Source organism: Heterodontus francisci, chromosome 12, assembly GCF_036365525.1.
Source record: "Heterodontus francisci isolate sHetFra1 chromosome 12, sHetFra1.hap1, whole genome shotgun sequence".
NCBI lineage: Eukaryota > Metazoa > Chordata > Chondrichthyes > Heterodontiformes > Heterodontidae > Heterodontus > Heterodontus francisci.
Window position 1 is genome coordinate 36765732 of NC_090382.1, and position 26953 is coordinate 36792684.

Sequence of the window (26953 nt, forward strand, 5' to 3'; positions counted from 1 at the left end):
GCACTGTTGATGACATCCTCCATCACTTTGCTGATGACCAAAAGTAAACTGATTGCGCGGTTATTGGCCAGGCTGGATTGTCCTGCTTTTGTGTACAGGATATACTTGGGCAATTTTCCACATTGTCGGGTAGGTGCCATTGTTGTAGCTATTCTGCAACAGCTTGGCTAGGGGCGTGGCTAGTCTGGAGCACAAGTCTTCAGTGCTATTGCTAGAATGTTAACAGGGCCCATAGCCTTTGCAGTATACAGTGCCTTCAGCCGTTTCTTGATATCACATGGAGTGAATCGGATTGGCTGAAGACTGGCATCTGTGATGCTGAACCTCAGGAGGAGTTCCAGATGGATCATCCACTCGGCACTTCTGGCTGAAGATGGATGCAAATGTTTAACCTTGTCTTTTGCACTGATGTGCTGGGCACCCCCATCATTGAGGATGGGGATATTTGTGGAGCATCCTCCTCCAGTTAGTTGTTTAATTGTCCACCACCATTTACAACTGGATGTGGCAGGACTGCAGAACTTAGATCTGATCCGTTAGTTGTAGGATCGCTTAGCTCAGTCTATTGCATGCTGCTGCCGCTGTTTGGCATGCAAGTAGTCCTGTGTTGTAGCTTCACCAGGCTGACACCTCATTTTGAGGTATGTCTGATGCTGCTCTTGGCACGCTCTCCTGCACTCTTCATTGAACCAAGATTAGTCCCCTGGCTTGATGGTAATGGTAGAGTGGGGGATATGCTGGGCCATGAGGTTACAGATTGTGGTTGCATACAATTCTGCTGCTGCTGATGGCCCAGAGCATCTCATGGATGCCCAGTTTTGAGTTGCTAGATCTGTTTGAAATCTATCCCATTTAGCACGGTGGCAGAGCCACACATCACGATGGGGGGTATCCTCAATGTGAAGACAGGACTTCGTCTCCACAAGGACTGTGCATGGGTCACTCCTATCAAGATTGTCATGGACATATGCATCTGCGACAGGTAGATTGTTGAGGATGAGGTCAAGTAGGTTTTTCCCCCTTGTTGGTGCCCATACCACCTGCTATAGACCCAGTCTAGCAGCTGTGTCCTTCATGTCTCGGCCAGCTCGGTCAGTAGTGGTCAGATTGTTTTAATTTCAGAAAGAAACAGTACTGCAGTAAGTCATATTTTACAATCAATCAGATACATGAGCTACAGACTTAAACTGATCCACATGGCTTGCACTTGTATAAATTTCTTTCAGATGCAAACAATGGTCAATGTGTCACACACAACACAAGCACAGTGATACAAGCAGGCATGCATCACTGTGAGCCTGGTGTATCACTAAACAAAACATTCCAGCACCTTATCTGCCAACACATGTCTACACAAGCAGGAATATGTAGTGTCCCCAGTGGCATAGGTATTACGACAAATGGTTTGAAAACCTTTTGCTGAAGGCAGTTGGCAGCATACGGATGTACACTGACCTCCCATTCACCATCACACCAAGGTAAAAATAACCCCACAAAGTAGGCATTTCACTGCTTCCTACATAAACTTTTAACAGTGAGATGGCACTAAAGTACTTACTTCCTACTCTCTTCCTCAATCAATTGAACCACAACTCTCATTGTATCCTCAATTTAAAGCAGGCACTATTTACTTATAATCTTTAGTGTTTATTGAGAACCAATTTTTAAAGGATATTTAATGGATTACTGAGCTCATTGTGAACCATCAAGGCCAGAACTAGTGCTAATGGATTCCCTAAATCATCAAGATGTGCATATGACCATGCCCATTGTCACATGTAGGCCAAGCCAGCTAAAGACATCTGATTTCCTTCTCCAAAGGGCATAAATGATGGGGTTTTTTTGAATAACAATCCTGTAGTTTCATGGTCACCATTACTAAGTCTAGCTTTTTAATTCCAGATTTATTAATTCATTGCATTGAAATTCCCCTTGAACTCATGCCTCCAGAGCATTAGTCCAGGCCTCTGGATTACAAGTCCTGTAGTATTACCACGATGCTACCATTCCCACATAGAGGGCTGAATTTTCTTCTCCCGCTTCCAGGAGTGCAGCGGGCGAAATGTGCACCGTCATGCCACCACGATCTTCCTCATGGCGATCCAGGATAATGAGCTGGTCAGACTGCACCCCAATCACTTGGAGGGGCGGGCACTCAGACACTGGCAATGGTATCAGCTGCCTGTGTGCAGGCGCTGGTGCCATTTAAATTTTTAAAGGGTTTACCCCCCCCCCACCATATACCACTGATAAATCTATCGTACCTCCCCCCATAACAATTAAATTCAGCATTTGCCCTCCAACCCCCCACCAAACTGAGCAAAGTGCAGAAGTCTCCCCTCCCACCCTCCCCCGCACTAATAATTTGCATTAGAGCCCATTGCCTCTGCCACCGACTGCACTAAAAATCATAAGTTCCCCCTTCCCCACTATGATGGCACCTGCTTTCCCTGGACGGGAAAGTTAAGATGTGTGAGTGTCAGCCGCCGCTTGGAAGATCGTGGCCTGAAGGTAAGTTTGCTGTTGATTTTATTTAAATGTATTCCTTTCATTAATTTAAATATGTTAATATGGGTTCCATCGCCCAGCAGCGGGGGCAGGGGGCTGCTGCAACAGAGCCTCGCTGCTGTTGGGAAGAATGGGCCCAGCACTCCCAGCATCCAGCTCCGTGGCGGGCCACTACCGGAATGATCTTCTGGCTCCCCCCTCCATGGAGCTCAGTAAAATCCCAACCACAGAGTGAAGTTTCTGTCAAAAGGAAGAAAATTCAAAAGGAAAATAACCAAACTGCACAATGACAGCAGATTTGGTTGCCTGACCAACTTAAATCCAACAGCATGCTATAGACAGGTGCCCAATTCTAATATAACTCACTAGAACAGATTCCACTCAATTTTACAATGCTGTTATGGTTCAATTTTTTATTTTTATTCACATAGGCCTGCTGAAACTCAATACAGAAATAATTGGTGCCCATAAGATATGAAACCGGAGAAAACAGATTCACCTTCTCCTCTCCCAAGCTTGCCCGACTCTCCTGAAAATGCTGACTCTTGTTGCAGTGCAGTTCCATTGGTTCTGACATCCCTAAATTATTTCATTCAAGTAGTCTAGACAGTAAGTATTGGAAGCTATTCAACTGAAGGGCATCAAGGCCTTGTTCTCAACAGACTTTTGCACAATAAAAGGCTTGTTAATTTTTCCCTTCCTCAAACAAGGGCTCTGTGGCTAACTTTTATACCACAACTGTTCCCTAGCTCAGATCAGTTAACTCAGCATCAACTGTAAATTGAACCTGGGAGCTTCTGATCTGTATGGCCTTGTGTTTCACCAGGTAGTGCATCTGTTCACTAAGTCATCAAGGGAATTCAAAATGTAATTCTTAAATAAATGATCTTTTGTGGGTGTCCTCCAATTCTGCTTTCAGAACTGTATTTGTTTCGCGCATTATCTGCAACAACAGCTTTACCCTGCCATTTAGCAAGAGGCCATTCAATAAATCTGGGGTATGAATGTGGTAGAATTGTTTATCTCACTCAGTCAGACCGTCTGTTTCCATAAGTGTGGGATGAAAGGTGTGCAATGTTTTGCTACTGACACTGTGGGCTGGATTTTACCATAGGCAGACGGGACTTTGCCACCGACATAGAAGTCGGTGGCGAACCCGCTTCCGCCTAGCCCGGGGATCTGACCCACATTTTACGGGTCCCTGCGCTTTAATTGTCCCGAGGCAGAACTTCCACCCACCTGAGGGAGGATGTCCCACCTCAGTGAGCTGCCGGCCAATCAGCGGGTGGCAGCTCTTCGTCCCAGCAGCGCCACCAGGAGCAGTGGCCACTGCTGGGACTGCAGCCCATCTGACCGAGGAGGATGCCATGGAGCCGGGATCCAAGGTAGAATGTCAATATCTCGCCGAGGGAATCGTTTGAGAGGGAGGGGGGGGGGGCGATATTTCGCCGAGGGAACCGAGGTGGTCGTTTGAGGGGGAAGGGGGGGGGGGGGACGTCTTGGTCCCGGGGGTGGGTTGGGAGGTGGGGCGGCCCCCAATCAGGCACCCTGTGCTCAACCGCCATGGCACCCCCGGCACGCGGAAAGGCCGGCAGCTATCGCTGGGTAGCCTTTCGTCCCCAGCACGCCCGCCTGCCACGGGTAAAATGACCATGAAGTGCCCATTTAAGGGCCTTGATTGGCCTCAGGCGGGCAGGCCATTTTCCCACTCACCCACCACCCCCACCCGACTGCCATAAAGTTGGCCAGAGGCGGGAGCAGGGCGGGAAGGCCTCCCGGAGCCTCCCGCTCAATTTTATGCCGCTCCCATCCGCCCCCACGCCACCATCCGACCCACTGGGGCAGCACACAATTCAGCCCTGCGTTCTATGTGCTCAACCTCTACATTCCAGATTTCTGGAAGAAAAAAGTATGACCAGGAGAGGGGGATAAAATATGAAGTAAAGATAAGAATGAACAATTTTGTTTACAAGTGCACAATGCTTGCAACTGGAAAAGAATTTAGCAATAAACCCCAAGTTGATGTGTATATATTGATTCAACACCAAGTCTTTTGGCTTTCTCGGAATTATGCCATTTTAAAGCAACAGAGGATCCTCCCCATATAGAAATGCCAAAACTGCATATGGAAAATAAAACTTGCCGACAAGTAGTAGATAACATTCACACTACATAAGTTCTAAGTTATGACCATCTCTAATACCATAAAGCCCAATCACCACCCTGTCCTTCAACGGCACCACCATCAAGATCTTGGGAGGTCACCATTGACCTGATGCTTAATTGGGCAGCCACATCAATACTGCAGCTCTAAGAAAAGGACAAAGGCTTGATACTTTGACGAGTGGCTCACATCCTGATCCCTCAAGGCCTCTCCGCCATCTGCAAGGCTCAAGTCAGGAGTGGGATAAAATGCTCACCACTCACCTGGATGGATGCAGCTGCTCAGTGCTCAAGGAGTTTGGCACCGTATAGGAATGAGCAGATTAACTTGATCAGTGCCCCTGTCACTGGACTCGATATCCATCTATATAATCAATATCCATCCCCTCCATTGCCAGTGTATTGTGACTGAAGTATGTATCATCTGCAAGATGTACTGCAGCAACTCACCAGGGTTATTTTATCATCCCCTCTCCCCTGTGACATTTACCACAAAGAAGGGCAAACAGCAGCTATGTTGGGAGAATACCATCATCTCCAAGTACCCCACCATTCTGATATATACATACATCACCATTCCGTTATCATACCTAGGTCAGTTTCTGGAATTTTCTATATAACACCATTGTGGGAGCAGCATCACTTTAGCTATCCAACCAGCCCCATGATGTAATCTCAGCCAACCAGCTGAGCAATATTATCATATCTAATGAGCTGCACAGTGCCTCAGCTACCAAACCAGCCCCATGACGACAAATTTCATTCCCTGTACTTAGCCGATTACTGGTTTATGAAAATCTGACTATCTAACTAGATATTCTGAATTTAAATATTTAATATTTAAATATTTCTTAATTTCTGAATAGGGCAGCACAGTGGCGCAGTGGTTAGCACCACAGCCTCACAGTTCCAGTGACCCGGGTTCAGTTCTGGGTACTGCCTGTGACCACGTGGGTTACTGCCGGGTGCTCCGGTTTCCTCCCACATCCAAAGACTTGCAGGTTGATAGGTAAATTGGCCATTGTAAATTGCCCCTAGTGTAGGTAGGTGGTAGGAGAATTGACAGAAGGTGGGGATGTGGTAGGGGACATGGCATTCATGTAGGATTAGTATAAATGGGTGGCTGATGGTCAGCACAGACTCAGTGGGCCGAAGGGCCTGTTTCATTGCTGTATGACTCTAAAAAGGAAAGCTCACTATAACCAGGCAAGAGACACAAGAGAGAGAGAGAGTTGCTATATGAAGGCATTTTGAACAGTCTCAGTCCTGGAGCTCTACAGCACAGCCAAGACTGCAATGCAGCTGTGAAAACTTTTTAAATGATCTTCCAATCAAGAGAAAAGTATTAAAACAAAGATATATCTGTAGCACCAGCCAGAGTATTGACGTTCATCTGAATGTACAAACATGGCAAGAACCTGAAAGATTTTCTACATTTACAGGAGTTTTTATATCTTTGATACCTTTTGTTGGAAGCATTTTGCCCCTTATCTTGGATGAAAAATGCTCGGGTCTGTCTGACTAAAGGTTTTCAATTTAGCATCAGTGGCTGAAGTTCAAAGAAAGTAGAGGTAAGAAACATCATCAATTCAACAAAGCTTCAGCTTTACAAAAAAAAAGCTCATGTTAGACAACAGCAACTTACCTTGACATAGTGCCTTTAATGCAGAAAACCATCCGAAGGCACTTCACAGGAGCATTATCAGACAAAGATTGACACTGAGTCCAAGGAGGAGCTATTAAAAAGGGTGACTAAAAGCTTGGTTTAAAGAGATTTGTTTTAAAGGAGGGTCTTAAAGGAAAACACAAAGTTGGGGAGGTTTCAAAAGGGAATTCCAGAGCCTCAGGCTTATACAGCAGAAGACATGACCACTAACAGCAGGGAGAAGGGATTGGGAGGTGACAAGAGTCCAGAAGGGATTGGGAGGCGACAAGAGTCCAGAGTTGGAGGAATGCAGGAGATTCTCTGGCTACCGCTGGGTAGTTAAGGATGGAACTAGTCAAGGGCAGTCCACTCAGCTGGACAATGGTGTTGGAGGATTGTGTGGCCAATTGTATCAAAGGCCACAGAGAGTTTGAGAAAGATGAGGAGGGATAATATACATTGACTGACAATAAGTGATAGAAATGAGGAAGAATAAAAAAACACACATGACCTGCAGAAGAATGAAAGATGCATGATCAGTCAACATCATCTCACGCAGCAGCCCTACCCTACAATGGCTCTTGTTCCCTGCAGTGACGAACTCCCAGTGAATGCGTAGCATGGAGTACAAACACCAGCACAGATTAGTTAGGTCAAATGGTCTGTTTCTGTGTTGTATATTCTAAATAATTCTAAGGAAGGAATCACAGATCTTCCAAAGTTCAAGGGAATGTCATGGCGTAGAAACAGGCATGGAATGAAAGTGATAGAATTAATGGGAGAGATAATAATGTAGGTAAGAAGAGAAAGAGGTGAAGAGAAAAAGCAGAAAGAGAGTACAACTGAGACAAATGAGGAAAAATAGGAAAAAGGGTAGGTCATTCAGCCCTTCATGCTTCATAAGATCATGGCTGATCTGCATCCTAAGTCCATCTGCCTTCCTTGGTTCCATATTCCTTAATACCGTTGGCTGCAAAAAAATGTATCAATCGCAGATTTAAAATTACTCATTGAACTAGCATCTACTGCTTTGTGAAAGTTCCACACATCTACCGCCCTTCATGTAAAGAGATTCCTAACTTCTCTTCTGAATGGCCTGGCTCTGATTTTAAGATTATGTCCTTCTCCTAGACTCCCGCACCAATGGGAAAAAGCTTCTCTCTACCTACCCTATCAAATTTCTGTCAAAATCCTAAAAGCCTTAATCAAATCACCCTTCTATATTGCAGGGAATACAAGCCTAGTTTATATAATCTCTTTTCATAATTTAATGCTTGGAACCCTGGTAACATTCTGGTGAATCTGTACTGCATTCCTTCCAAGGCCAATACTTCCTTTCTAAAATGCAATGCCCAGAGCGCTACACAGTGCTCCAGAAGATGTGGTCTTGTATAGCTCCAGTAGAATTTTGTTCCCTTTATATTCTAGTTCCCTTGTTATAAAAGGCTATCATTCCATTCAGCTTTTTGATTATTTTTTGTACTTGACTGCTACATTTTAGTGGTCCGTATACATGGACCCCAAATCTCTTTGGGTGTCTACAATTTAAATAATACTCAAATCTATCTTATTTTAGAACAAAAAAGATAATCTCAAACCTACCTGCATTAAAATCCATCTGCTACAGTTTTGCCCACTCACTTAATTTATCAATGTCTCTTCGTAATTTTATGGTCCTGTCTACGCTACTTACATACCACCAATCTTTGTGTCATCGACAAACTATTGTGTTATCTAAGCCATGAATAAATATAAATATAATGATTAGTTGAGACCCCAGCACGAGTTACTTCCGTCCAATTTGTGTGCATACCCAGTATCCTTACTGTCTTTTACTACCTAACCAATCTCCTAACCAGATTAATAATTTGTGTTCAAATTCTTGATCTTTAGTTTTATCTAACAGTCTCTTATGTGGAACCTTATTGAATGCCTTCTGGAAGTCAATATAAACTACATCCATAAACCTGTTTACTACTTTAGTTACTTCCTCAAAAAGTTCAATTGGGCTTGTTAAACATGGCCTATCCTTTACAAATCCATGTTCACTCTCTAAATTTCTCTAAGATGCTCTGTCACTGTCCTTTATTACAGATTCCAATAATTTTCCGACAACAGATTCTCTAATTTTCTAGTTTCTTCTCACACATTTCTTAACTAATAGAGTTACATTTGGAATTTTTCAATCTAAAAGGGACAATTTATGAATCTTTGGAAGTCTAAGGCTGAAACACCTTCAATTTCCTCACTTGCTTCCTCTGATACCCTGAGGTGGAAACCATCAGGTGCTAGGAATATATCAGTCTTTAGTGCCATTACTTTTTTTTAAAGCTGTTTTTGTGCTTATGTTAACTTTAGTGAGTTGCAGTCCTTGATTCATTATTAATTTCCATGGAATGTCAAGTATATTCTCCTCTTCCTCTACTGTGAAGAGTGACACAATGTAATTATTCAACAAGTCTGCTAATTCCTTATTTTTAATTACAATATTGCCCTCATCTGTTTTTATAGGGTTCACATTACACTTGACTATCCTTTATTTTCTAATATAATTGTAAAAACTTGTGAGTTAATCTGGATATCTCTTGCAAATTTCTTTTCGTATTCCTTTTTAAAATAGAATTTGTTATCTTGTTTGTCTTCCTTTGCTGTCTTTCACTTTCCCAGTCCCCTGGATCTACACTGTTCTTTGCACTTCTGTCTGCTCTTTCCTTTAGTTTTATGTTATCTCTCATATCTTGTCGACCAAGGCTGTTTTATTTGATAAATTGAGTTCTTGTCCCTTAGGAGTCTAACACAATTCCTGTATTAAGCTAAATTATTTTTTGAACACCTTTGCTCATCTGTAGTTTTATCTGATAACAGTTTTGACCAGTTTACTGTCATCAGTCTCTGTCTCAACTCGTTAAAGTTAGCCTTACCAAAATCTAGAATTTGAGTATCTGTGTTATCTTTTTCCACTTCAAACCTAACATTGAATTTGATCATATGATGATCAGTTAGATAAATGTTTCCTCACTGTTAGATTATTAACTAAGTCTGACTCATTACTCATTACTAAATCTAATATGGCCTGCGCTCTTGTTGGTTCTAGAACATATTGGTCCAGAAAGTGACCTTGAATGGACTCAAGAAATGTCTGGCTTGAGCTACTCCGCTCTTCTCAATCTATATGCAAAGTAAAGTCTCCCATAAAACTTTGCTTTTGCTATAAACCTCTCTAATCTCTAAATCACTGTATTCTGTCTCTTCATTACTGCTATCAGGAGGTCAGTAGAATGAGAAAGACTAGTTGGAAAGCAGCAGTAGAAAAAAATGGAAATGAAGGGAATACACACAGAAGTGTAAATAAAGGAGGGGAAAAGAGAGAATGCAAGAGGTAAAGAGGAGTAGAGTGTGAATAAGAGAAGAGTATTGAGATAGAGAGAGGAAAATAGGAACATAGAAACAAGAGAAGGCTATTTAGCCCCTCGAGCCTGTTCTACCATTTAATGAGATCATAGCTGATCAGCAACCTAACTCCATATGCCCCTATCCCTTAAGGTCTTTGGTTAACTAAAATCTATCAATCTCAGTTTTAAATTTAACAATTGAACTAGCATCAATTGCTGTTTGCAGAAGAGAATTCCAAACAGCTACCATCCATTGCATATAGAAATATTTCCTAATTTCACTCCTAAAAGGTCTGGTCCTAATTTTCTGACTATGCCACCAGTTTTAGACTCCCCAATTGGGTACAGAGAAACTATCTGTTCCCCTTAATATCTTGAAAAAGTTGATCAAATCAACTCATAACCTTCTAAATTCCAAGGAATACAACCCTAGGTGCTGTAATCTCTCCTCAAAATTTAACCCTTGGGGTCTAGGTAGCACTCTGGTAAACCTATGCTGCACTCCCTCCAAGGCCAATATATCCCAAGGTGTGGTGCCCAGAACTGCTCATAATACTCCAGGCATAGTCTAAGCAGGGCTGAAGCATGACTTCAACATCCTTTTATTCTACTTCTCTAGATAGAAAGGCCAGCATTTCATTAACCTTTTTGATTATTTTCTTTACCTGTTCATGAATTTTTAATGAAAATTTTAACGAGGAAGACAAAAAGGATGCATAGATATTGTTTGAACACAAATGTTGTTACAATATCCTAAACTCTGAATTGATCATTATATTGAAAGTGATAGAGTTCATTTTGAAACTAGGGTCTTAAAACTGAACAGAGGAAACTGTAAAGGTATGAGGGGCAAGTTGGCTATGATGGATTGGGAAAATGCACTAAAAGATTTGACAGTAGACAGGCTAGTTTTTAAAGAAGGATTACATGGTCTACAACAAATATACATTCCTCTAAGACACAAAAAACCAACAGGAAAGATGAATCAACTGTGGCTAACAAAAGGAGTTAAAGATTGTATTAGATTAAAGGGAATGGCTTATAAGGTTGTCAGAAAAGTCGTAAACCTGATGATTGGGAGGAAATTTTAAATCCAGCAAAGGTTGACCAAGAAACTGATAAAGAGAAAAGAGAATATGAATGCAAGCTAGTGAGAAACATAAAGGCGGAAATCAAGTTTGAAGGGGAAATCCTGTTTGACAAACCTGTTGAAGTTTTTGAGGATGTTACTTGTAGCATAGATGAAGGAGAACCAGTAGATGTGGTGTATTTGGATTTTCAGAAGGCTTTTAATAAGGTCCCACACAGGAGGTTAGTAAACAATATTAGAGCACATGGGATTGGGAGTAATATACTGGTATGAACTGAGAATTGATTACCTGACAAAAAACAGAGAGTATGAATAAACAGGTCATTGTTGGTAGGCTGTTACTAGTGGGATACCACAAGGATCAGTGCTTGGGCCACAGCTGTTCACTATCTATAAAAATGAATTAGATGTGGGAACCAAATGTAATATTTCCAAATTTGCTGATGACACAAAACTAGGTGGGAATTTAAGTTGTGAGGATGATGCAAGGAGGCTTCAAGGGGACCTGAGCAGGCTAAGTGAATGGTCAAGAACACGACAGATGAACTATAATGTGAATAAGTGTGAAGTCATCTACTTTGGTAGAAAAAAACAGAAAGACAGAGTACTTCTTAAATGGTGAGAAGTTGGGAAGTGTTGATGTCCAAATGGACCCGGGTATCCTTGTTCACAAGTCACTAAATGCTAGCATGCAGGTGCAGCAAGCAATTAGGAAGGTAAATGGTATGATCAAAATCTAAAACTCAGTCAAAATTAGCAATAAGTGGAAAGAAGCTGTGCGCCAAGTGTCCATTGAATACAATTTTCATCGCTGCAAATCTGAACAAAGAATATAACAGCCAGTTTTATACATATCTGATCTATTCTTTGTACAAAGGCTTTTACCAGCTGCTTTACCAGCAAGCACTTTAAAATGGCATGGCTTTAAACAGCTAAAATAGAAAGACTCTGATTAGATGGAGAATTAGAGTCAGAGTGTCATTTATGACACAGAAGGAGGTCACATGGCCCATCAAGTCCATGCCAGCTCTCCATAGAGCTATCCAGTCAGTCCCACAACCTTGCTTGATCCCCATAGCCCTATAAGTCTATTTCTCTCAAGTGGCCATCGAACTTCCTCTTGAAGTCATTGATTGTCTCCGCTTCCACCACCCTTGTGGGCAGTAAGTTCCAGGTCACTAACACCCACTGCGTAAAAAAGTGCTTCCTCATATTCCCCCTGCATCTCTTGCCCAAAACTTTCAATCTGTGTCCCCTAGTCCTTGTACCATTAGTTAATGGGAACAGTTTTTCCTTGTCTAAATTATCTAAGCCTGTCGTAATCTTGTACACTTCTATTAAAGCTCTCCTCAATCTCCTTTGTTCGAAGGAGAACAAACACAGATTTTCCAACCTAACCTTGTAATTAAAATCCTCCATCCCTGGAACCATTCTAGTAAATCTCCTCTGCACCCTCTCAAGGACCCTCACATCCCTCCTGACGTTTGGTGACCAGAACTGGATGCAATACTCTAGTTGGGGCCTAAACAGAGCTTTCTAAATGTTCAGCATAATTTCCCCGCTTTTGTGCTCAATGCCTCTATTTATGAAGCCCAAGATCGCATATGCTTTATTTACCACTCTCTCAATATGTCCTGCCACCTTCAAAGATCGATGCACATGCACCCCCAGGTCCCTCTGTTCCTGCACACTCTTTAGAACTGTGCCATATATTGCTTCTCCTTCCGCCAAAAGGCATACCTCACTCTTCTCAGTATTAAATTCTATCTGCCACCTGTTCGCCCATTCTGTTAGCCTATCTATGTCCTATTGCAGGTGGTTCATATCATCCTCACAGTTTGCCACACCTCCAAGTTTGCTGCCATCGGCAAATTTTGAGATTCTACTCTGTATTCCAAGATTCAAGTCACTTAGAAATAGCAAAAAAAGCATTAGTCACAGCACTGACCCTTGGGGAACACCACTGTCTACCATTCCCCAGTCTGGAAAGCAACCATTTACTACGACTCACTGTTTTCTGTCCTTAAGCCAATTTTTTATCCAACTGGACACTAACCTTCCTATTCCATGAGCCCCAAATTTGTTAACCAGCCTTTTATGTGGTATTTTATCAAACACTTTCTTAAAATCCATATAAACAATATCCACTGCATTCCCTTCAACAGCATTCTCTGTTACTTCATCAAAACAGTCAAATAGATTAGTTAAGCATGATCTGCCTTATACAAATCTATGCTGGAGGCTATCCTTGATTAACTCAAACCTTTCTAAATGTCTGTTGATATTTTCCCTGATTATTGTTTCTAAAACCTTACCCACCACTGATGTTAAACTAATTGGCCTGTAGTTGCTAGGACTGTCCTTACACCCTTCCTTGAATAAGGGTGTCACATTTACCACTCCAATCCTCTGGCACCTCCTCCGTATCCATTCTCCTGTTAATCAAGTGACTGCGTTTGAAAAAAAAGTATAAAGCTTCAGCAACTGTTCATTTTCCGATGTTTTTCCATTTTTAAAAAACGTGTTTAATGTGCCTGAGGAAGGGAGTGCAAGTCACACCGTGAAGTCGAGCAATTTCCATAGTTCTGGAACCATGCAAGCATTTTGGGTACCCCATTTACAGAATGCAATGCCATAAGTGTCATAACATTTCACTCCGGAATAACTGGGTGGCAAAGGTAACGAGTGATGCATTTCTAATGTTATCGTTTTATATTTTCTTAAAAGGTGAAATTGATAGCGAAATTTGTCCAGTAAGGTTCGAATTACCCAATATAATTCAAACATTTGCTAACTACGCCAGCCTTTCCCCAAATGCCAGTGTAATCAGTCACAATCAGGAAAGAGGCCGTTCAATGGAATGACCAATATTTTAACTCCGTAAAAAAATTATAAAGAGACAACGCATATGACGAATAAAAAATACATTAAGCCTCAGTTACATTGTACATTGATGCACGAAATAACAACCCCTCTAATATGGGGGGCGGGGGTGCTGAGGAGGTGTATAAAATGCAGTCGTTACATCTACTTGATCATCTACGTGGTCCTTTCGGCCTGCGTTACCATGTAACAAAGAGACAGTGAAATTTGCGCTACGTTGACTGGCACCTATCAGTGATCACAAGGCGATTGGAAAGGTTTGCCCATCACACAAAACAGCCTTAAGCGGCTCAGATTCTTTAACACATCAACTTCAGTCCACAAGCACTGGGTAAATCCAGGAACGGCAGGTACTGGCGTCGCCCTCTGCCAGCAGCAGAGATTATCTATCAAAGCGTTTAACATTTTACAATTGAAAATTAAGCACAATCATAGGAAAAACACACTAAAATGCACTTCAATAAATATATATAGCCCACGAACCCCCGTTAAAGAGTGTAATTAACCGCATATTTTTCATGGATATATTGAACCATAGTATCTCAAGGGTATCGAGGACGATCCCTTTATGTACTATTCATTAATTAATAAAACATTAATATTAGATCCAATTATATAATCGTTATCATTTGAGTCCATTTTAAAATATTTATATTTCAGAACGTATATATTTAATTTGACACCGTTTTTAATATTTGCTGTTTCTTCGCATCCGATGGTGTCCTATTGTTCGCCTGGAGCTAGGCGCTGGTGCATTTCCCAACTCTGCAATTGGAGGAAATCCCCAAAGCCTGGTGCTGCTGCGATTTACCATCTGTATCCCTCCATCTTCATCTTTACCCCAAACCTCATCTCCGCTCCCCGCCCTCGTCCCACCATCCAGCCCGGCGCAGCGCCGAGACCCCCTTACCAGTCGGTGGAGGTCTTCTCGTTGATGACATCCTCATAGGCTGTGAGTAAAGCAAGTCTGTTATTACTAAGGTTGAGCGCCATGGTCCCTGCTCCCATTGAGATCTCTCCGGCTCCGAGGCTGTAGCTGCGCTCGCTCTGAAACTGAACAAAGGCTCCTCCCGCACTGCGCCGGGTCCTAGTGCCCGGCAGGGTAACCGCCCCACACTGGAACTGAACAAAGGCTCCTCCCGCACTGCGCCGGGTCCTAGTGCCCGGCAGGGTAACCGCCCCACACTGGAACTGAACAAAGGCTCCTCCCGCACTGCGCCGGGTCCTAGTGCCCGGCAGGGTAACCGCCCCACACTGGAACTGAACAAAGGCTCCTCCCGCACTGCGCCGGGTCCTAGTGTCCGGCAGGGTAACCGTCCTACACTGGAACTGGACAAAGGCTCCTCCCACACCGAAAACTGCCAGCAATCCGAGTCCAGAGGCTCTTCTGCCACTTTGCCCACTACTACTATTGGTCTGACAGCCCGCCCCTTCTAAAGATGAACCAAAGGCTCCTCCTCAATAGGCATGGTCCCAACCGCTGCCTCTCTACCTTGCTCCACTTTGAAACTGAACAACAGTTAATTCTACACTACACTAGGATTCACCTGCTGGACTGGTATTTTTCCCGCATTCAAACTAAGGCTTTTCCCATATTGGACAGGGTCCTAGTGTCTGCTGGCTATTCCCTCCACCCCTCCCTGAAACTGAACCAAGGCTTACCACACTGCACTCATTCTGATTGCAACGAGTCCTAGTGCAGTGCACCCTATTCTGGACTGAACAAAGGCTACATCTGCACTGCACAGGGTCCTAGTGTTTGCCTGACACCTGCCCTTCTCTAAAACTAAACAAAGACTTCTTGCACACTGCACTAGGTTCTTGTACCTGCCACCATACCTTGTGCCCACTCTAGAAGTGAACAAAGACTCTTCCAGCATTGTGCTAGGTTCAGATATCTGCCTGTGTATGTTGCTCCACTTTGAAACAAAACAGGCTTCTTTTCCATTGAGCTGGACCATGGTGCTACCAACATATATTGCCCTACAATGAAACCAGATAAAAACGTCTACATTGTACTGGGTTTGAATACCTGCCAGCATACCCTGTCTGCACTGAAACTGAACAAAAGCTCTTCTTATATTACATTTATGTGCTAGTACCTACCTGTCTACATTTCTCTTTCCCCAACTGGAAACTGAAATAAAAAATATACTTTCATTTATGTAATTTACTATTATTGACAACCTCCAAACACTTTTAAATTAAAATCACAGCAAAATGGTCGTTTCAGTAGGTGGATTGAGTTTTCCATGAACTGAAACTTTTGTAAGTGTGCATGTCATGAATGGGACAGCATGTGACAGGACAAACAACTATTCTTTAATTATAGTAGAATGTCTCTTTTAGTTAACCCATAAGAAGTACTGAGATTCCCCAGTGTCAACAACTCAAAAAGTATAATAAAATTTCCCCCTTTTCAGAGGGGCACAACTACTAAAGCTAAAATTGTATCAGTTATGGCTCAGTTGGTAGCACTCTCATCACTAAAATACAAGGTTCAAGTTCCACTCCAGAACCTGAACATAAAAATTTAGGATGAAATTCCAGTGTAGTACTGAAGGAGTGCTACACTGTTGGTGGGGCTGCCTTCTCAAATGTTAAACTGAGACCCCAGCTGCCTACTCTGGTGGATGTAAAATATTCCATGGCACAATTTCAAAGAAGAGCAGAAATGTTATCCCCAGTGTCCTGGCCAATATTTATCCCTCAATCAACATCCCAAAAACAGATTAGCTGGTCATTATCACATTCCTGTTTGTGGGAGTTTGCTTTGTGCAAAATTGTCTGCTGTGTTTCTGACATTACAACAGAGACTACCCTTCAAAAGTACCTCAGTGGCTGTAAAGCACTTTGTGATGGAATCTGTGGTTGCAAAGCTTGTTTTTGTTTTAGACCCTAACTGAGAGGGAAAGCAGAACTGAAGCAGAAACTGGAAAAACAACACGAGGTTTCCAGTGAAACTGATACTGGTTAGAACCAGATAAAAGGAGACAGAATTCTCCCTAGACCAAGCAGATCAGGTGGAAAGCCAGCAAACAGAAGAAAGTGAAGTCTGAATCCAGGAGCTATTTCTCTTACTTAAAGTAGCCAACTAACCAGACCCGGCCATACCCAATGAAACCATGAGACCCATCTCTGTTGTATCTGATAGTTAAGGTGTTGACTGCGATCTGTCTGTTGCTTCATGTTTATATGTTAACTGTGATCTGTCTGTTGCTTCATGTTTAATTTATGTTGGTTTTGGTTTGAGTGTTGAAGTAAAATTTATAAAAGTGAAATCTTGTCCATTCAGTTTGGTTTCCTAAATTGGGGTCAATCAGTGGATTCGATTCTTTTCGTTTGTTGGTGATCTCCATGGAGATCATAACACACTTTAAGACATCCGGTGGTTGTGAAAAATGTTATATAAATGCGTCTTACTTTCTTTCATTTAACATTATAAAAAAAGGACACTTAATAAATTAAATAATAGTATTATTTCCCATACCTACAACACCCTCCAGTCTCTGCAGTGCTCACCAGTCATGGAAGACCTCAAGCATACTAGCAGACACCGCATGCTCCTTCTCCAGGGCCAGCCAGACATGGACAATGCTGCAGAAGCGAGGCAGGCGATCAAAGTCACCACCCCATGGGCTGCATCCAACCTGGACCTGTGGATGGCCACCTTGGCCAAGCCCAGCAGCACCTTCAGAGGAGGTCCTCTGACTTGCTTGCCATCCCCACAACCCTAGCGCCGGGTAGCTAAAGATCAGGAGTGTGAGAATGAAGTGGAGTCAGAAGTTGAGGATCAACCTATTCAAATAGTGAAAAAGGGGCTGCAGACTCTCACACTCCTGGTAGATGTGACAAACGGACTCGCCCAGGACACAAAGGCATATGTTATGCCCACTACAATTGCCTATGATCTTCAAAAATTGCTAAATCTCAGTGTCAGATTATTATTTTCAGGCCAAGACTAATAGTTAGATTTATTTACATGTCAGGTAATCACATAGAAGCAAAAGACATAAGAAGTTATTGATCATACAAATACTTAGAGGTAGTATCAATCTATAAGAGGTTAAAATATTTTCTTCAGGACATGTTTCTTACAGTTTCATGAAGTAAGTTTTGGAGGAAACAGTCATGTAATTCCCAATGTGAAGTTTGTACTTCGGTGAGAAAATATTCCTGTTCTCTGCATGTCAATTTAGAATCTACAGTAACTCAACTAAAGAATACAGGAAAATTCATAGCTCTTACACAATTTTCTGTGTCTCCAAAGCTAAGTTCTAGAATGTTCTGGGTCTCTATCACCCAAGATTAAAAATGCTATACAAAGGACTGGCATGGCTTCCTCATGACCAATTTGACATACATCGCCTTGGTCTCACACCTACTAAAGCCTAATTCAATTCTGCTGGAAAACATCGCTCCACCCCAGATCTGTTTAATTACCAGATCAATTAATCCTGCCTGTTTTTCTATAGGCAGTTTGACTTAGGTTTCCATTTTTAAATGTAGTATGAAAAGACAACTTTTATCTTCACTCTGGTTATTTCTAAAATATATTTTCCTAGCATATATAAAAGAAAACAAAAAGAGACACACCAGGACTTTCCTTGGGGTTCTCCCAACCAGACATCATAACTTCAGTGGCTGACTGGCAGAAAACCCAAATAACGTAAACATGGGCACGGATATTTATTCCAGGTCAGGATAATGGAGAGACAGGGAGAACGTTTGTTCGGAAAACCCAGAAGTGTTTCCTGTAGGTCTTGCCGAATTTAACAACAGGCTGCATTTTAAATATTTTCAACAAGTTTCCCGTCCAACAACCAACCAGATTGACAGGCTTGCTGCCTGTCGAGTGGGAAAGCAGTCAGGGTAATTCCAATATCATTGAGTCATTGTAGAGGGAGGTGAATCAGGGTGGCACAGTGGCGTAGTGGTTAGCACTGCAGCCTCACAGCTCCAGGGACCCGGGTTCGATTCCGGGTACTGCCTGTGCGGAGTTTGCAAGTTCTCCCTGTGACCGTGTGGGTTTTCGCCGGCTGCTCTGGTTTCCTCCCACAGCCAAAGACTTGCAGGTTGATAGGTAAATTGACCATTGTAAATTGCCCTTAGTGTAGGTAGGTGGTACGGAAATGTGGGATTACTGCAGGGTTAGTATAAATGGGTGGTTGTTGGTTGGCACAGACTTGGTGGGCCTGTTTCAGTGCTGTATCTCTAAATAAATAAAATAAAAAAATATTACAGGCATTGAATCTGACATCGTGGTTGGGGGAGTTTCGAGGGTGAGGTCGACCAATTGCAGGAGTCTTATCTTGTGGAGGTAAGCCTGTTGGGCCTTGGGGAGACACTCCGACTTCTCCTGACCCACAAACTGTCCCGCTCGATCCCTGTAGCCCTGCAAGTTTATTTCCTTCAAGTGGCCATCCAATTTCCATTTGAAGTCATTGATTGTCTCGGCTTCCACCACCCTTGCGGGCAACGGGTTCCAGGCCATTTTCATTCAATGTGTATAAAAGTTCTTCCTCATATTCCCCCTGCATCTCTTGCCCAAAACTTTCAATCTGTGTCCCCTAGTCCTTGTATCACCAGCTAATGGGACCAGCTTTTCTTTGTCTACCTTATCTACATTTGTCATAATCGTGTCCACCTCCATTAAATCTCCCCTCAATCTCCTTTGTTCTAAGGAGAACAATCCCAGCTTTTCCATTCTAACCTTGTAATTAAAATCCCCCATCCCTGGAACCATTCTGGTAAATCTCCTCTGCACCGTCTCAAGGACCTTCACATCCTTCCTAAAGTGTGGTGGCTAGAACTGGACGCAATGTTCCAGTTGGGGCCTAACCAGAGCTTTATAAAGATTCAGCATAACTTCCCTGCTTTTGTACTCAAAACTGCTATTTGTGAAGCCCAAGATCCCATATGCCTTACTAACCACTCTCTCAATATGTCCTGCCACCTTCAAAGATCGATGCACATGCACCCCCAGTTCCTGCACACTTTAGAACTGTGCCATTAATTATATATTGAGCTGGATTTTGTGGGCCCCCCTGAGATGGGGTCAGAGGCAGGGCAGCCCATGGAACTGCGAAGGGAGGCGGGGGTGGAGGGCTCATGCCCTCCCCATAACCAAGTGATTTTGCCGGGGGCAGGATAGGCCGACGACGGCCTTCCTGCCCAGAGGTCAATTGTTGCCCTTAAGTGGCTTATTAATGGCTACTAAAGGGCCTTTTCCCCCATTGTTGGGATTTAACCAGCAGCGAAGGCTGCCTCCGCCACGTGGGGAGGACACCTTGTAATACAAGGTGCCTTCCCTGCAGGTTTGGTGAGGGGGGTCACCCTTCCATGGGAAATCTGTAGCCCTTGGAGGACCCCCGCCAGCAAAATCTCCACCTCCATGGACCCCCATTCACTGGACGTCATGCCCACCCTCCCACCCCCTCTCCAGGGCCTCCCACACTGGCCCCAGTGACCCCGCCTCAATTACCTGAGGTCCAGGGTTCCAATGCTGGGCTTGGGGCCAAGGCCTCCTCAAAACCAGCAGTGGCCACCACTCCAGTGTCGCTGCTGATACTGCTGAGCTGCCAGCCATGTGAATGGTCAGCAGCTCTTGGCGGCAGGATCCTGGTGCCATAGAATCGCTCCAGTGTGTGAGGGTGGCGCCGAGGCCGGAACTCCCCCACCATTTCGTCACGGCATCGGGAGCCCTGCCATGGGTACAAAATCCAGGCCCTTGCCTTTCCAAATTCCTTCTGCCAAAATGCTTCACCTCACACTTATCAGTATTAAATTCCATCTGCCATCTGTCTGCTCATTCTGCCAACCTATCTATGTCCTGTTGCAGGCGATTCATATCATCCTCACTGCTCGCCACAACTCCAAGTTTGGTTTCATCAGAAAATTTTGAGATTCTACTCTATATTCCAAGATCCGAGTCATCTATATAGAGCAAAAAAAGCAATGGTCTCAGCACTGACTTTTGGGGAACACCACTGTCTACATCTTCCAGTTTGAAAACAACTTACTATTTTCTGTCCTTAAGCCAATTTTTTATCCAACTGGACACTGACCCTCTTATTCCATGAGCCTCAATTTTGTTAACGAGCCTTTTATGTGGTACCTTGTCAAACACCTTCTTAAAATCCATATAAACAACAGCTACCGCATTCCCTTCATCAACCTTCTCTGTAACTTCATCAAAAAGTTCAATTAGATTAGTCAAGAATGATCTGCTTTTGACAAATATGTGCTGGCTATCCTTAATTAACTTGAATCTTTCTAAGTGTCTGTTGATCTTTTCCCTGATAATTGTTTCTAAAACCTTACCCACCACCAATGTTAAACTAACTGACTAAACTAGGACTTTCCTTAGCAACCCTTTCTTGAATAAGGGTGTCACATTTGCCACTCTCCAAACTTCTGGCACCTCCCTCACATCCAGGGAAGATTAGATTCCACTATTTCCATCTCCACCTCCTTTAGCAACCTGGAATGCAAGATATTTTGTCAGATTCCACTTCCTTAGTGAACACTGATACAAAGTGTACATTATGTATATTAGCCTTGCCCTGCACCTCTAAGCGTACATTACCCTCTTTGACCCTAATAGGCCCCACTCCACCTCGTACTACCTACTTACTATTTACATGCGGGTAGAAGATTTTTGAGTTGCCTTTTATGTTGACTGCCATTCTATTTTCATATTCTCTCTTTGCCAATCTTATTTTCCTCTTCACCTCCTTCTCAACTTATTGTATCTGGCCTGATTCACACTTGAAGAATTCACCTGACGCGCATCATACACCATCTTTTTTTGTTTCATCATAATCTCTATTTCCCTTGTCATCCAAGGAGCCCTGTTTTGGGTTCCTTTACTTTTCTCCCTTGTTGGAATGTACCTAGCCTGTACCTGAAGCACCTCATCCTTAAAGATAACCCGTTGTCTGCTCAGAGGTTGGACTGTGTGCCAGTTTTCGAGCAGCGTGACTCATCTGCTGTTTTCTTCAGGGGTGGGCAAGTGAGCTATCTGGGTGTTTCTTTGTCTATAACAGAGATCTGATCCAAAAATCCCTTTTTATTTTTTCGGTTAACCTGCATACATATGTTTGTGTGTGCCTGGGTGTGAGATGCTGAGATTAGAGATTAAAAGGGGACTTTAAAATTTAATGTTGGGACTTTAAAAAAATTAATCTGTGTGTTTTACTTCATTACTAGTTAAGACTTGTTTTATGATAAACTAATAATTTTGTTGTTCAGTAAAGAAACCTGGTTAGTGTGTTCTATTCTGGGAAAAATAGTGTATATGATTGCCTGTATTAGTAAATGGGAAAATTTTAAATATTATGTTGTAACCTGTGGAGAGGTGGGACTGAATTAACAGTGCACTCCTCCCACCTTGGTCGTAACATATTTAATTGGGGTCTCTCTTTCAGGGATAAACCCAATGCTGACGAAGTACAATTATAAGTGGGGTAATAATAATTGAAAAAAGAAAAAAAAAAAGAACCAAGTTTCCTGTGTAATAAAGCAAAGTTTACATCACCAGAATGTCTTTAATGGTTAATGCGACATTTTTGGGGAAGGAGAATGTATCCCTGAGTGATTTGAGATACTTAACCAAGGTTAAACTAAAGGATTTGGCAGACCCGTTGGCATTAGAGTTAAAATCAGGTGCTAAGAAAGCAGATATAATTGAAGTAATAGTAAACCATTTGAAATTGCAAGAAGAAGGATGGCACAGTGGCGCAGTGGCTAGCACCATAGCCTCTCAGCTCTAGTGACCCGGGTTTGGTTCTGGGTACTGTCTGTGCGGAGTTTGCAAGTTCTCCCTGTGATTGCGTGAGTTTCCTCTGGGTGCTCCGGTTTCCTCCCACATGCCAAAGACTTGCAGGTTGATAGGTAAATTGGCCATTATAAAAATTGCCCCTAGTGTAGGTAGGTGGTAGGAGAATTGAGGGAAGGTAGGGATGTGAGTGGGAAAAATGAGATTAATGTAGGACTAGTATAAATGGGTGGTTGATGGTCAGCATGGACTCGGTGGGCCGAAGGGCCTGTTTTGGTGCTGTATCTCTCTATGACTCTAAGAAGGAATCAAACCAGGGGATAGTGCAGTTGAATTAGCTAAAACTTGGTTACAGATAAGGCAGGTTGAATTTGAACAGGAAAAAGGAATAGAAAAACTTAAAGTTGAGTTGAAAAAGAAGTGACAATGAAAAAGCTTGAGTTTGAGGAAAGGGAGTACCAGATTAGAAAACTGGAACTCAGTCAAAAGAGTGATCTTGACTCCAGGGAGAATTATGGTGGGGATAGATCTGTCTCCAGCTCAGGACCCAGTACAGAGCTGTTTAAATTTATACAAGCAGTCCTGAAATTTGAGGAGAGGGACGTAGAGGCATTTTTAATTGCTTATGAAAAGATAGCCAAAAAATGAAATGACCAAAGGAAAGCTGGACACTGCTGATGCAAAGCAGGTTGATGGGCAGAGCTCATGACGTTTATGCTATGCTTTCTGAGGAGGCTTCTGCAGATTATGAGATGGCAAAAAAGGCTATTCTCGCTGCGTATGAGTTAGTCCCTGAAGCTTACCGACAGTAATTTCAGAACCTCCGGAGATTGGCGGGGCAGACTTATAAAGAATTTGAGAGGGCAAAACAAATTAATTTTAATTGTTGGATACGGGCATTAAAGATGGAGGCCACTTATGAGAAAATTAGGGAACTGATTCTCCTGGAAGAATTTAAAAATTCACTCCCTCCGTTAGTAAGAACCCATGTAGAGAACTAGAAGGTTTCAACGGCCAGACAGGCAGTGGAAATTGCTGATGATTATGAGCTTGTGTATAAGCCCTAACACTTTGTCCGTCACCCCCACAGACCCGAGAAGGATAGAAAGTGGGAGAGTGAAAGGAAGGCAAGTAGCCAGGGACAAGAAGGGATAGCTGTGAACGCCCTGGGATCTTCTCCTCAGGCCAGAAAGGGAGGTGCTGAGGGTTGAAGTGAGGTCCGCAAGCCTAAATGTTACCATTGTCACATCTTCGAGCAGAATTCTGGAAGTTGCAGGATAAACCCATGGGACTTATTGTGGTGCACAAAGCCAATACAGTGAAAGAGGAAAGAGGCCCTGACCGAGAGTACAGCAGATCAGGCTTTAGCTCTGACTGCAGCTGTAAGGCCGAGTACAAAAACCAATGTGATTGAAGGGGCTGAATAAGATACCTGAGAGTTATAGGGAATTCTTGTTGAAAGGAAAGGTAACTCCTTATCCCTCAAGTGAGGCAGGCAAACCTATAGTTATACTTAGGGATACAGGAGCCACCCAAACTCTTTTGCTGGGGAAAGGCATAATATTTCCACCAGAGAGCGCACTGAATGCTAAAGTTTTAGTGAATGGTATTGCTGGGGTGTATAAACCCGTACCTTTGTATCGGGTACACCTAGAGTGTGACCTAGTGTCTGGAACGGTAACTGTAGGAGTTGTCCATAGCTTGCCAGTAGACAGAGTTGACCTACTCCTGGGGAATGATTTGGCCAGAGTGAAAGTAGTAGCTTTGCCAGTGGTCACGGAAAAACCAAGTGAAGTTGAAGAGACAGAACAGTTACAGGAAAAGGTTCCAGGAATTTTTCCTTCTTGTGTAGTAACCCGAGCAATGGCTAAACAAGTTCCATTTTCAGAGGTAATATTGGCACCACCGTCAGATAGCCAAATATCTGAAACTTTCTTCGGGGATTTGTATAATCCAAAGGAAATATTTAATAAGTCTACTCTGATCATGGCTCAGCAAGCTGATCCAGATTTGACTAAGATGGCACAATCAGCTCTAACAGAAGCTGAGGCAAAAGGAGTTCCAGAAGGCTATTATATTCAAAATGGGATTCTGATGAGCAAGTGGAGACCTCTTCATAGGCCTGCAGATGAAGACTGGACGGTTGTTCTTCAGAACGTGGTACCGCCAAAGTATTGCCGGGAACTATTAAGGTTAGCACATGAGATTTCTATAATGGGACATGTGAGGATCCAGAAGACCAAAGCACATTTAAGTCAACATTTTTACTGGCCAGGTCTGTCCAAGGACATGGTGCAGTTTTGTAAACATGTCATACATGCCAGATTGTGGAAAAACTGCAACCTGCCATAAAACCAGCAACTCTAATTCCCATACCAGTTACTGGGGAATCATTTAGTAGGGTGTTAGTAGAATGTGTAGGACCCTTACCAAAAACAAAAGCAGGACACCAATATATACTATCATGGAGATAGCTACTCAGTTCCCAGAGGTCATTCCCTTGAGAACAATTTCTGCTAGGGTAGTGGTAAGAAGGTTAACCCAGTTCTTCACGAGATATGGATTACCGATTGAAGTTCAGTCCGATCAAGGTTCCATTTTTCAATCTAAAATTTTTCAGGACGTTATGGGTAACTTAGGTATAACCCAGTTAAAGTCTTCAGCATACCACCCATAGACACAGAAAGGTACCATCAGACCCTCAAAACAGTGATTCACGCATACTGTCATGGCTATCCCCATGATTGGGATAAAGGGCTAGAATTTATTTTGTTTGCCACGAGGGATTCACCTAATGAATCTACAGGTGTTAGTCCGTTTGAATTAGTTTATAGACATGAAATTAAAGGTCCTCTAAAATCAATTAAAGAAAGATTTTTGGAAGAGAGGGATGAATCCTTGGTGCTAGATTATTTATCCACGTTCCAGGAACAGATTACGAGAACTTGCAAAGTGGCTCAGGAACACCTTAAAGCATCACCAAACAACAATGAAAAAATGGGCAGACAAGCATGCTAAGACCCGAAAGTTTCAGCCAGGGGACGAAGTGTTGGTATTGATGCCTTTACAGGGTAAACCATTGAAAGCATGGTTCAGTGGTCCATATAAAGCGGCCAAGAGAGTTGGTAAAGTAAATTATTTGATTGACACTCTAGATCACCAGAAAAAGAATCGGCTGTGTCATATCAATATGTCAAAACAATATTATCACTGGGAGGAGGTTAAGCAAGCACAGGGATGTCAGGTAGTAGGGATAGTGAAGGATGAAAGGGATAGTGAGGATGAAGCAGAAGGAGGCCTAGACAATTCTCAAATTGAATGTCCTACTATCCGGTTAGCTAATATTGAATTGTTAGGGAGATTGGACACTATGCTTTCATATTTAGATGCAAACCAACAAAAAGGCCTAACAAGGCTATTCACAGCATTTAAAAGAGTCTGTAGGGATAAGCTAGGATGTACAACCTTAACCACACATGATGAGGATTTAGGGGAATCCGTTCCTGTAAAACAACATCCTTACCGCTTAAGTCCAGAGAAACAGACCCAGGTAAAAGCAGAAGTCCACTACATGCTGGAGAACCCCTAATAGAAGCCAGCAAAAGCAGCTGGAGTTCACCATGAGTATTAGTGCCTAAAGCTGACGGTTCAAGCAGACTTTGCACTACAGAAAAGTTAATGCAGTAACAAAGGCAGACACCTAACCAATTCCTCGCTTGGACGACTGTATTGACAGAGTGGGCAGTGCCCTGTTTCTTACAAAAATATATTTGTTAAAGGGATATTGGCAAGTTCCTTTAACACCTCGAGCTAAAGAAATATTGGATTTTATGGCACTGGATGGTCTTTTCCAGTACCGAGTGATGCCATTCAGGCTAAAAAATGCCCCAGCAACCTTTCAGAGACTAATGAACCAAGTGGTAGCCAGTGTTCCTAACTGTGTAGTTTACCTTGATGATGTGCTGGACTATAGTGACACTTGGAAGGACCACTTGGAACAACTAGAAACTCTGATTTAGTAATAAAGCTTGCCAAAAGTGAATTCACGAAAGCAAGAGTGACCTTGGGCATGTAGTAGGCCAAGGACAAATGTTACTAAGAACCACGAAAGGACAATAATTGGTGGAGTTCCCTACTCCTAAGTCTAAGCGAGAAATCATGAGGTTTTTGGGGATGTGTGGTTTCTACTGAAAGTTTGTACCAAATTTCAACACCGTAGCTGCTCCACTGACAGGTTTTCTACAAAAAAAGAAAACCAAGGTAGTATGATCAGGGGAGTGCCAAGTATCCTTTGAAAGGCTGAAAGCTATTTTGATTAGTGAACCAGTGTTGGCTGCTCCAAATTTCACTAAGCCTCTGAGAGTGGAGGTGCGATGAAAGTGATTTTGTATTGTTAAAAATATTTGTAAAAGGAATTTATAGTTAAGCTGAATAAATGTTGGACCAGTTTTTTAAAAAAGATTGGCAACAATGTTGCTGATTGTCACATGGCT

At 42.8% G+C, this 26953-nt stretch overlaps 1 protein-coding gene across 3 annotated transcripts in view; it reads right to left on the bottom strand.

Moving 5' to 3' along the window:
• Positions 1-14809, bottom strand: part of LOC137375574 (drebrin-like) — a 243767-nt gene extending 228958 nt beyond the window's left edge. Inside the window, exon 1 of one of the 3 annotated variants that reach the window (XM_068042929.1) lies at positions 14592-14807. In XM_068042929.1, coding sequence (XP_067899030.1) covers positions 14592-14689 — 98 coding nt within the window. In that variant the 5' untranslated portion in view covers positions 14690-14807. Of the gene's footprint in view, positions 1-14591 lie in introns of all 3 variants that reach the window. The other 2 variants (XM_068042931.1, XM_068042930.1) reach the window with 2 other exon arrangements.
• Between the last annotated feature and the right edge of the window lie 12144 nt (positions 14810-26953).